The sequence below is a fragment of the Schistocerca nitens genome, chromosome 3, assembly GCF_023898315.1.
Source record: "Schistocerca nitens isolate TAMUIC-IGC-003100 chromosome 3, iqSchNite1.1, whole genome shotgun sequence".
Taxonomy (NCBI): Eukaryota; Metazoa; Arthropoda; class Insecta; order Orthoptera; family Acrididae; genus Schistocerca; species Schistocerca nitens.
In genome coordinates, this window is record NC_064616.1 from 718,939,475 (window position 1) to 718,952,377 (window position 12,903).

The 12,903-nt window shown below is 41.9% G+C and overlaps 1 protein-coding gene across 1 annotated transcript in view; it reads right to left on the reverse strand.

Annotated features, from left to right (window-relative positions):
• The window catches only part of LOC126249404 (glutamate receptor ionotropic, kainate 2-like), a 376,144-nt gene that overhangs the window by 28,100 nt on the left and 335,141 nt on the right, over window positions 1-12,903 (reverse strand). Inside the window, exon 15 of the mRNA XM_049951058.1 lies at window positions 1,310-1,578. Within this exon, the coding sequence (XP_049807015.1) occupies window positions 1,310-1,578 (269 nt within the window). The remainder of the gene's footprint in view (window positions 1-1,309; window positions 1,579-12,903) is intronic.

A 12,903-nucleotide genomic window follows, 5' to 3' on the forward strand; every position in this document is an offset into this window, starting at 1 on the left:
CCCCCCCCCCCCCCAAAAGAAAAAAAAAAAACACGGAATTTACCGCGTCGAGATGGCTTCCGTGCCTCAACGACACAGATGGACGTACTGTAGGTGTAAACACAGCGGAGGGGAATATGTAGAAAGGCCAGACTAACACATAGTTCTTGACTGGGGTCCGTAGCTCGTTGTAGTGCGGTAGCGTTCTCGCTCCCCACGCCCGGGTTCCCGGGTTCGATTCCCGGCGGGGTCAGGGATTTTCTCTGCCTCGTGATGACTGGGTGTTGCCGGCCGAAGTGGCCGCGCGGTTCTGGCGCTGCAGTCTGGAACCGCGAGACCGCTACGGTCGCAGGTTCGAATCCTGCCTCGGTCATGGATGTGTGTGATGTCCTTAGGTTAGTTAGGTTTAACTAGTTCTAAGTTCTTGGGGACTAATGACCTCAGCAGTTGAGTCCCATAGTGCTCAGAGCCATTTTTGACTGGGTGTTGTGTGATGTCCTTAGGTTAGTTAGGTTTAAGTAGTTCTAAGTTCTAGGGGACTGATGACCATAGATGTTAAGTCCCATAGTGCTCAGAGCCATTTGAACCATCTTGACTGGGGAAAACAGTTTCTCAATAGTTGCAGGGGCATCAGTCTGTATGTTGATATTGCAAACGGCCGAAATCGAGGGGAAACTACAGCCATCATATTCGCTGAGGGGATCCCTGCTTTATGGCGTAATGATGATGTCATCTTATTGGGTAAAAATATTCCGGAGCGAGGTGGCACAGTGGTTAGCACACTGGTCTCGCATTCGGGAGGACGACGGTTCAATCCCGCGTCCGGCCATCTTGGTTTAGGTTTTCCATGATTTTCCTAAATCGCTTCAGGCAAATTCCGGGATGGTTCCTTTGAAAGGGCACGGCCGACTTCCATCCCCGTCCTTCCCTAATCCGATGAGACCGATGACCTCGCTGTTTGGTCTCTTCCCCCAAAACAACCCAACAAAATAGTCCTTCATTCTAATCTCTGGGCAGGGGCTGCTCAGGAGAATGTTGTCATCACGAGAAACAAGGAGCAATAGGCTAACAGCACATATTATGAGCCCTTAAGAAATCATCAGTAAGGTAGGGGCGGGAATGATAGGAGTTAAACATTTTACAGGGTCATGAAGACTTGACTGCATTAAGCAGGTTCAAGTGGATGTAAGTTGTGGAGTTAAGTAAAAATAAGTTGGCTTGCACAGGATAGACTGGTGTGGAGACTGCATAAAATCCGCGTTGGGGCTGAGCACCACCACCACAACAACAACAACAACAAATTTTGATTTGGATTTTTACTAACAGAGACCTGCTCGTCAACGGCGATCCGGCGGCAGTTCCACAGGAACTCTAGAATGGCGATGAGGAAGGCTGCGAGTGTGCCGACGAGCAGAACGAGGAAGACGCCGCCCACGTTTAGTAGGACGAGCTCGTCGCTGGACTTCTGCACGCCATCCTCATCCGTGTTGTCGCAGCCGGGGCCCTCCGCCTTCCACCAGTGCGACTTGAGAGCGCTCAGGTTCCCGCGCTCCTGAAGCATCAGCACTGCGCCGCTCACAGCCGTCCGAAACGGCGAGTCTGCAAGCAAACCGTGGTCGTTACTCTAAGCGCACTCTTCTCTTGATCTATCGTGAGAGTACTTACTAATAATTTCGGATGGAATATTGGTTTAATCTGAATTAATAAATATTGAAAGAGCTTAAGGGGGATAGGACGTCAAATGGGCCGACTTGGAGCAGGAGAGGCACCACAGGACATTTTAATTTCCACTGTTTATACTTTTAAGAATAAATTAATAAAACTTTGTCAGCATGACCAGGAAGGATTCAGAATTCACACTCATAGCAGTGGAAGTTCGAAAACATAACGAAGTATTTTTTTTTACTTGTGAAATTTCATAATTTTTTTCACTTACTAATTGCAGCATTTGTTACTATAGGTACACTTTTCTTCATAAGTAAGAGAGATGGTTCGATGAATTTTGCACAGTATACAAACCATACTTATAGGTGTATGAAACTCCAGAATTTTCCAAATCTATTAAAAACTGTGGTAAAAATTGAAATAATCAACTACAAAATTTGTGTTTTTTTTTCTAAACACGAAATTTAAAATACAACAGATCATTCGTTTTTTCATAAATTAAATAAATTCTAGAGTTTCATACACCTGTAAGTATGGTATGTATGCTGTGCAAAATTCATCGAAGAATATCTCTAACTATGAAGAAAAGTGTACCTATAGCAACAAATGCAGCCATTAGTAAGTGAAAAAATGATGAAATTTCACACGTAAAAAATAATTATTTTGCTATGTTTTCGAACTTCCACTGCAATGAGTGTGAATCCTGAGTCCTTCCTGGTGATGCTGTCAAAGTTTTATGAATTTATTTGTAAAAGTATAGACACTGGAAATTAAAATGTCCTGTGATGCCTCTCCTGCTCCAAGTCGGCCCGTTTGACGTCCTACCCCCCCCCCCCCCCCTTAAACAGAAATGGTATATAGACCTGCAAATAAACTTGATCATTAAGCACCTGTTCTGAAAAGGAAATTTCGTACTTGTTCAAAATGTACACCAGTAATAAGTTTACGCAGGCGTTCTGTAATCCTTTGTAAACTTGTTTCGCAATGTGTCGTACGAGAGTGGGAAATCAGGAAATTTAAAGAAATTCTGTTGTATTATAAGAGAAAGTGGGATTAATAAAACGTGACAAAATACGCGCTACGGTTAGAGATGGAGACAGCAAGAGAGAGAGAGAGAACTCTTTCATATGAGAAAATACAAACTTCGCTGTTGTGAAGGTGAGGAATTTTTTCTGATGTGACGGCGGCAGAGCCCAATCCGATGAAAAATGGGGCAGAAATATAACAGTCCAGGAGTCAGCAGTTTCTTAGTAGGCTCATCTCGAATTGAAAATTGGACAAGCAGCCATATATATCTTTATATTATAAATAAAATTCATTCAGCTGTACACCGTCAGTTCAAAAAGTTTTGACTCTATATTAATAAAAAGCAGAAAACTTTTAATGCTCCGAGTTTTCTACATGGTCCACCCCATTTTGAGTACAACACACGTAGTCGGTTATGTCGTCAGAGCGGTGATGGTTCTGAGCACTATGGGACTTAACTGCTGAGGTCATCAGTGCCCTAGAACTCAGAACTACTTAAACCTAACTAACCTAAGGACATCACACACATCCATGCCCGAGGCAGGATTCTAACCTGTGACAGTAGTGGTCGCGCGGTTCCAGACTGTAGTACCTAGAGCCGCTCGGCCACCCCGGCCAGAGCTGTGATCCCTCTTGTGAATTTATGGTACGTACATATTGATAATACCAAGTCTCATCACCTGTGATGATTTCTTACAGAAGAGAACTGTCCGTGTTTTGCATTTCAATCAAATCATGGAAACCGTAAATTTAAAACCGATGGAATAACGACATTCAATCGACACTCATTTGAAAAAAATTGCAAACATTAAGTTCTATACGGAAATTCTGCAAGAATCTGCAGCAGAAGAGTTGCCAACGCACACCCAGGAAGATGTGGCGGTTTCTAATAATAGTGTCATCGAGGAGTTAAGAAGCAAACTTACAATCCGCAAATGCTCTCACCTACAGGAACTGTGGAAAGGAACAGAGCTAATTGTTAAGGCCATAAAACAGCTGTTATACTGGAAGAAAATTAGATTTGTACTGAAATGCGAGAATATTCCTACTTTTTATTTGTCAGATTACTGGCTGCAGTAACAAATGGCTGATACACATGTAGATTAAAATTATAAGTTAAAAATTAAGCTGAATGTTATTAAAAATACACCAAATAAAAATAAATAAGGAGTTGTTTTTTGTGTGTAAATATATACGCCATAATTAATAAAGTTTATGCACAAGAACGTATTATGCTTTTTTACTTGCTGCCCTGCCTATAATCCTAAAAGTCTCCTTTTTACGACGATCTACGCGTGTGGGATGTGGGTAGTTACGTGACCTTGAAAAGTAGTTGAAACTAGATACCTGAAAGCATAGCGACCCTTTTTACGTACTTAATATAACATGGGCAATTGCGTGGGATTTTCCACAATGACGTCTTGGTTAGGGTTATCCAGTTCTCTCCTTGCCACCCTACTCTGTCGTCCACACGTCGTTGTCTTTGTTCGTGAGTCAAGGTGTGCAGGACAGACGTGAGACACACCTTTTTCTTCTTGAAACCATTACGGAAAATGTCTCGAACACTTGATTTAGAGATGTTGCTCCATTGCGATTTGTGACAGTACAACGGTAACACATTACAGCCACTGTCCACTACGTAGCACTGTGTGCTGACAAGTAATTGCTGGAACGCACATATGTTGTTTACAGTTGTCAGTTCCAGCTGTCACCGCAGTTGCTGCGCTGAAGTCAACTACACGTTAGCAATGAAATCAGTCACGGAACTTTTGGGATGGACGGGGTAAGTTCACGCATAGCACATTTGTGTTACACAATTAATTTGTTATCAACGAAATTTTAAATATTTTAGAACTGATCTCAGTGAACAAACTTTACTGACTGCTGGATAACGTATATTGCTTAAGAAGTTAAAAGTTATGGACCTTGCTGGCGGAAATCCATCACTTTCGGATTTTAAAGTCACAAAGGCCCTTACTATTAGGCACGCTGATGTCTCAACGAGATTTGTTGACATGAGTTATAAGATTGGCGTAAATACAGTTGTATTACTTATGAGGTATCCTATAGCTAAAAAATAATATTTACAACTGAATTCAATGTAGAAAACAGAATAAGAAATGTAAGAGGAAAAGCAATGCCCTATGATGAGCCAAATTTACAACTAATAAATAGGGACTAACTTATACCACAGCATTCCTATAGTGCGCTTCTTTGCTATTATAACAACTATAAGAATGAGGTGTCGAAAAAAAGTGAAGTAAAACTGGAGGCAGAATGCTCTCAGAATTCAGATTAAAAAGGAAATAGTGAAGAAGCGATTTGGAGACAATTTTAAACCCTCTGCCTAAATACTGCTGAAGAGAGGAAGCTGTGGCTGCAGAGACAAGACTTAGCCTTTTGAAAGAGGCAGAAGACCTAAACGGCTACTTCACAGTGAGCATTGAAATATCTTCTTGAAGTAAGAAAAATATAATTATTTAACATAAAACGCCAGGTAGCATTTCCATTCCCATAATAAAAGAAAACAGTTGAGAAGCTACTTTAGAGCAGTAATGTGAGGGTGAGAATGTGCTATTGTTAACATGTGTACGAAAGCGTCTAGGAGAGAGGGACAAATTTTTCTAAAGAAATGCCTTGGTAGCAACTCAGAACTGCTGAAGCTACGAAAATTTTCACACTTCGTGAGGATATTGTGAAGAAAGTGCGAATGAATTCGGTGGAGATTGTGACCCATACGGTCGGCGGTTTAAAATTAAAACAGTTATATCACTTGATGCAAGTGATCCGAATGTTAAGTTTGCTTTTCCATATACGTCGAGGAAAAATTCGAGGAGCGATAGGTTCCGAGTATTGGTTACAAAACTCCTAAAAGTAAGAACTTATCCCAGGCAACAGAAACACTTTAAAACATAGAGAAGTAACGCGAGTGACGATTAGAATGACTGAGGAAATGGAGCTAAGCTCCTGGGAATCATCAGAATGCTTAAACCCATTTACAGCGTTACAAACGAAATATAGGAGTGTATGTTGCATTGACGCAAGAAACGAACAGTTACCGTTTGTCTCTTGAAAATGGTTAGCGGGATTTGTATAATTTAAGGTTACATTGTCATGACATAATGAGTTGTATCAGTTAACTTTTTCTCGCTGTATCAAACAACGTTTCATTACGTAGCGTTACTGAGTTGTCAGTACTGTGTGGACCGTCGGTGAGTATGCTCGTGTGTTGACGCTGTTATATTCATGAAAATTTCATAGAAAACATGTGCAACAGTGTCTGTCGTTAGTTTTTTATTGGCAATCTGATTTGTATCTACATATTATTAAAAGAAACCGAGAAGTTCATAAATGTGGGTCCTAGGCGTGATTTTTCTTAGGTTTTGGGCGAAGCAAAGAAGTAGTGTAAATTTTAATAGACATGCATCGCAGAATTTTCACAGTCCCCTGTTGTCCATATGAAGCCGCGTATGTGTGTAATTTCTGAAACCACGTGTTCTCGTTTACTCGGTGATATATTAACTTATTGTTGCTAGATCATTGTAATTTACCAATAGTGAAAAGTGCTTGACAGACCTTTGAAACAACAATATCACGATACTGTGTGATAGCTGCAATAGTTTATTTCCCATCAGGTGTGATACCTGCAACAGTTTATTTTCCATTTATGTGACTGTAGTGGCGTAGGCATGGGAAAGTAAATGACTCTTCAATGGTTGTGTGGGACATGCGGTGAGGATAGCGAGGTAATAGAACACATAGAGGGAAGTCTTGTACTTCAAGCTGAGTTAGGTAAGGACAGGAAAATGTCCGTACGGTTTAAGAAGGAAAGATTGTGAAAAAAGGTGAGAAGTTGAAATAAGTAATACGATGAAGATGCATAGGACTTTTTGGACAGCTGTATACTGAATCAAGAAAATAAGTTTGGTCTTTTGCTTCAGCTGTGAAGGATCACCCTTCGACGAATGTGGGTGCAGACTGAAAAAAAAAAAAAAAAAAGGACAGGCACGAATTCAGGCATACTTTGATTACTTTCATTCCGCAAAGTCCAAAAATGTGTAATGAGTATTATTTTTGGTGTGAATTCAACAAATTGCCACAGAGTTCTGTTCAAAGACTTGGAAATACTAACTACTCGTTGTCCTTGTATTTACTCCTTACTGACGTTTGTCATTAATAATGTACGCTACCGGAAATAAATTAGCACACCTATAAAGACGACGTCGATTTTGATCCGATAACGGCACATGTCTCCTGGGGAAAAGTAGATGTGCTGATAAACGTTTCAACGTAGTCCGCCAACACGTAGCGGGGTAGCTTCGCTACCAGAGTGCCATCTGTGTCTACCCTTAACACGGAATGCTCAGAACCAGAAGGCTAAGTGTGACGCAAACGAGTGAAACAGACAACCGTGCCACGGAGAAGCGTTCGTGCTTCCTGCAGCCAGCTGAGCTTGTTTGAACAGAGTCAAATTGTGTCCTTCCGAGTGGTGGGATTGTCCTTTCGGAGAACTGCCACACAAGTTGGAAGTGCTGCGTCAGTTGTGCAACGATGCTGGTATCAGTGGTCACATGAAAATTCTCACACCCGTAGACGAGGTTCTGGACGCCCACACAGCACAGTGCCTGCCAGGATTGTCGTATTGGCAGATCTTAGAGCTACTACATCACAGATACGAGGGCTTGTGAGCCAAGACGTGTCTAAACGAGCTGTTGCGAACCAGTTATTAGAAGTGAAACTACGGGTAATCACACCTCTAGCCCGTCTTCCACTCACGTAACAGCATCGGCGTGCACCACCCGACTGGTGCCGTCAGAGGATCACTAGGAAGATGGAATGGCCGTGGTCTTCAGCGATGAAAGCAGATTCTGCCTGCATGCATGTGATGGTCGCTTGCGTGTATGACGTAGACCTGGTGAACGATGTCTTGTAGAGTGCGTTCGTCCAAGACACAGTGATCTCACCCCAGGCCTTATGGTATGGAGTGCGCTAAGCCACAACACTCGTTCACCTTTGGTGTTTCTGGAAGGAACGCTAACCAGCGCTCGGTACGTGCAGAATATTGTTAGACTTCTTCTCTTGCAACAATAAGGTGATGTATTGTTCCTACAGGATAATGCTCGACCACACACTGCCCGTGAAACTCAGCGTGCTCTGCAACTTCCCTGGCCGACCGCAGTGGCCTAGCGGATCTAGGCGCTTCAGTCTGGAACCACGCGACCGCTACGGTCACAGGTTCGAATCCTGCCTCGGGAATGTATGTGTGTGATGTCCTTAGGTTGGTTAGGTTTAAGTAGTTTTAAGTTCTAGGGGACTGATGACCTCAGATGTTAAGTCCCATAGTCCTCAGAGCCATTTGAACCATTTTGCAACTTCCCTGGCATGTGTAGGATATGATGGGACGAGAAGTAACTCGTTCGATTCGTCAACCGTCAACTCTTATAGAACTACGCGAACAGACCCAACAGGCGTGACATAACGTATCCCAGGGTGGTATTCGCCATCTCTACGATCGACTGTACGCCAGAGTCAGTGCCGGTGTTGACGCCCGTGAACGCTACATCACATTTGTTTCATAATGGGTAGATACCTGGTGTCTCAGAACCGCTCGTGCTGTTGATCTGTAAATGTAATCATTCATCAGTGCTCACTGTTGCAACAATAAATCTTGAGTGAATTGGAAACCTCTGAAAGGGTGTGCTATTTTGTTCCGGCCATGTATTTCTTTTACATACCAACAGATAATTTCATAGACGATACTGGAACTAAGAAGAATCTTCATAAAGACTTAAAATCGTTTACTTTGACCCGGAAATGCGCCCGACCTTTGCATTATCCGATTTACGGAAACACGGAAAACCAAAATCTATATGGCTGCAGGGATATGAACTACCGTTCTCCCGAATGTCACTCTATTGTCTTACCACTTACCACAACCTGCATTTACAGACACTTCCGTGCGTGCAGCCTTCAACGGAGGGAGTAAACTCAATACGAGAACCCTCCTTACAAAGCAAAAGCAATAAACAAATTAACATTTATCACAGAGCTTACGTGAGATATGTTCATTAGTGGTTAAAGACAATGCTGCAATGAATAAAGACCTTAGGAATGATAGCTGACGTCTTAAAAAGACAAATAAATGAGTAAAGAAAAAACGCAAGTTTAGCCTTAAGCTTCTCCTTGCTGACGAGGCCATTAGAGACGGAGCCTAAGGGGAAGATAGCGTAGAGATGGGGAAGAAAATCGGCAGCGTCCTTTTCAAAGGAACTCTAAGATACACTACAGGCCATTAAAATTGCAACACCAAGAAGAAATCCAGATGATAAACGGGTATTCATTGGACAAATATAATATACTAGAACTGACATGTGATTACTGTTTCACGCAATTTGGGGGCATAGATCCTGAGAAATCAGTACCCAGAACAACCACCTCTGGCCGTAATAACGGACTTGATACGCCTGGACATTGAGTCAAACAGAGCTTGGATGGCGTGTACAGGTACAGCTGCCCATGCAGCTTCAACACGATACCACAGTTCACTGCGCCACTTCTTATAATAGTATTTTTGTTTATATAAATACTGGAATTCATTTTGCCTCGCACCTCACTCCGTTTGGGGTATGACTATCCAGGTTTTCTGAAACCAGTTTCCAGCCGGTAGCGACAGCTTTGAGCAGGTCAGAAGAGCTGATTAGTGGCGGCAATCCGTGTTGGTAGAGTAGTGTCTCATTTCTCAAGACATCATGCGGACATGTCGATGAAGGAGTGGAATTTTAGTGCTGGCAGGACGTAAGGGCGGGGCACAGGGGAGAAAAGTGATTACGACTAAGTGCAGTAGTCTATGCTGTTGGAGGAAGGAAATGACATCTCCTAGAAGAAAAATAAAAGAGAAAATATTTTGAGGCTGATGATTGCAGGACTAATTTATTTTAGCAAAATGCATTATGAAGGACGCGTTAGTGTAATTGCTAACTTTGTATGAGTTACTCAAAATTAACAATGGTATCAAACAGAGCAAACAAAGGTTTATATTAATAAGTCACAGCTGCAAAATACTAACGCGAATTCTTTACGGACGAATGGAAAAACTGCTAGAAGCCGACCTCGGAGAAGATCAGTTTGGATTCCGCAGAAATGATGGAACACGTGAGGCAATACTGACCCTACGACTTATCCTAGAAGCTAGATAAAGGAAAGGCAAACCTACATTTCTGGCATTTGTGGACTTAGAGAAAGCTTTTGACAATGTTGACTGGAATACTCTCTTTCAAATTCTAAAGGTGGTAGGGGTAAAATACAGGAAGCGAAAGGCTATTTACAATTTGTACAGAAACCAGATGGCAGTTATTAGAGTCGAGGGGCATGAAAGGGAAGCAGTGGTTGGTAAGGGAGTGAGACGGGGTTGTAGCCTCTCCCCGATGTTATTCAATCTGCATATTGAGCAAGCAGTAAAGGAAACAAAAGAAAAATTCGGAGTAGGTATTAAAATCCATGGAGAAGAAATAAAAACGTTGAGGTTCGCCGATGACATTGTAATTCTATCAGAGACAGCAAAGGACTTGGAAGAGCAGTTGAACGGAATGGACAGTGTTTTGAAAGGAGGACATAAGATGAACATCAAAAAAAGGAAAACGAGGATAATGGAATGTAGTCGAATTAAGTCGGGTGATGCTGAGGGAATTAGATTAGGAAATGAGACACTTAAAGTAGTAAAGGAGTTTGGCTATTTGGGGAGCAAAATAACTGATGATGGTCGAAGTAGAGAGGACATAAAATGTAGACTGGCAATGGCAAGGAAAGCGTTTCTGAAGAAGAGAAATTTGTTAACATGGAGTATAGATTTGAGTGTCAGGAAGTCGTTTCTGAAAGTATTTGTATGGAATGTAGCCATGTATGGAAGTGAAACATGGACGATAAATAGTTTGGACAAGAAGAGAATAGAAGCTTTCGAAATGTGGTGCTACAGAAGAATGCTGAAGATTAGATGGGTAGATCACATAACTAATGAGGAGGTATTGAATAGAATTGGGGAGAAGAGGAGCTTGTGGCACAACTTGACAAGAAGAAGGGACCGGTTGGTAGGACATGTTCTGAGGCATCAAGGGATCACAAATTTAGCATTGGAGGGCAGCGTAGAGAGTAAAAATCGTAGAGGGAGACCAAGAGATGAATACACTAAGCAGATTCAGAAGGATGTAGGTTGCAGTAAGTACTGGGAGGTGAAGAAGCTTGCACAGGATAGGGTAGCATGGAGAGCTGCATCAAACCAGTCTCAGGACTGAAGACAACAACAACAACAACAAGACATCACGACTCTAGTTGCGGACGTCTTGGAACCTCTTACATGTCATGTTGTTTTGCCATGGCTAGCTATGCGACGCGACATTCTTCATCTTCAGTGTACGTCCCATCAACTTCTCCGTGAGAAAAATTATATTCAGAAGCTCGAGGTTTCAGGGCGTCTTTCAGAAATATAAATACTTTTTCTGACTGAAATTAAACACAGCAACACTAAATATCTCAAAAAACTTGTCTCTGGCAGAAGGTAGTTGTCATCGGAAGAACAGTTACCAATTTCTGACGTTGTTGCACCTTACGTATTTTTGGCGAATGAAGCATTTGTCCTCACTACCCTCCTAATGCGACTTCTTTACCCGCAAGAACAGTGATAAGGCAACACAGCTTGAACGTTATTCAACCAGGAATTATCTGTGTCAGGAATCTCAGTAGAATGTACTTTCTATATAACTGCTGCCAAATTTCAGATTCTGCTGAAGGCTATGTAGAAACAACCGTTGGCTACGCAATAAAAATAGTTCGGATAGTTTGCCTTTTGCATAATATTATATTAGAAAAAGACAGCTCTTTAACAACACCAGAAACTATAAACCAGCCTCAGATATTTACAAACGTTATGCCATCAAGAGGAAACAATAGGACAATCAGTGACGTTATTATTGCAAGAGAGAACTCCTCTGCTTATTTCTTTACTAGTATATAAATTACGTTTGTTGGTGTGCTTCAGAAGTGAATATTATTTCGTTAAGGTAGGAAATGTTTGTAATAAATAACAGTAGTTCAAATAAATTCTTTTCAGTGTGAATACTTATTTTCTTCAAGTTTCGCGCAACTGCCTCCCTCTCCTGGTCTTATTACAGACGATTTTTATTATTTCCATGTCTATTAACTCACATAACTGGAGCGAGCTTTCTTCTAGAAATAAATGCTCTTCAGAAATCATGGAATTCTAGTTGCTCGTTGTATACGTGCCCAACGACCACGCGATGAAAAAACAAACCAGTTTGTCTTTCATTGCGCCGGTCGGACGTAACGCTCGCGCGACAGTTACAAAGGATCCCTGTGTACTGCACGTATTTCAATTGTAACTGTTCGTATGAGTGCGATGGCGCAATGGAAAAACAAACATGATTGATTGCGCGATTCGGCGGCGCCACATCACGTGATCTACTTCGGTCTACAATACGGACAGTTCCCACTTCTCCTTCTACTTATCTTTTTGATCGCGCGAGCTAGCAGCGATTGTCGCTCTCCGGCTCGCACAACGACCGTCAATTAAGACGTAGCCTTGAGTGCTCTATAGACTGGTAACGTCTAGTCGACAGAGATGCGAATTGCCATATACAAGCCTGCTGTCCCATAGGAAATATTTCTAGATAAAACGACCTCAAAGTGTTCCAGGCCAGGTAACAATAAATTTTTGAAACTAACTGTTTAAATGCGTCCCGGACTATTACTATTTTTTTTTACCAAATCACGCTGAAGTGCGTAATAGTGTCTTTCCTTTTTATATAATCACGTACAGTTCATGTATGTTCATCAGGCTTTTACTAACAAATGCGTTTTTCTGCACTGAGTGTCATTGCATGCACTGCAGTCTTGCACCTAGCAAATTAATGAACACACTAAACTGAATTCAACAGAGTAAGAAAATAAATAGCTGCCATGAAGTCCGCAATATCAAGGAACAACACATAGTAAGTCCATCGGATGGCCAGTAGTGAAGGCAGAGTGAAATTATGACGATTTGCTTCTCTTTAGCCAGAATGGAGAATCGTCAAAAAAATCCTTCTGTACAGACTGTACACTGATTAGCCAAAATCCTATGACCACCGCCCTACTATCGATAGCAACCTGTCCAGGCGACAACAGCGTTCCCTGGCGAGGAATGACTGCTAATGAGACATACGCACTGTGCATGTAGTATTA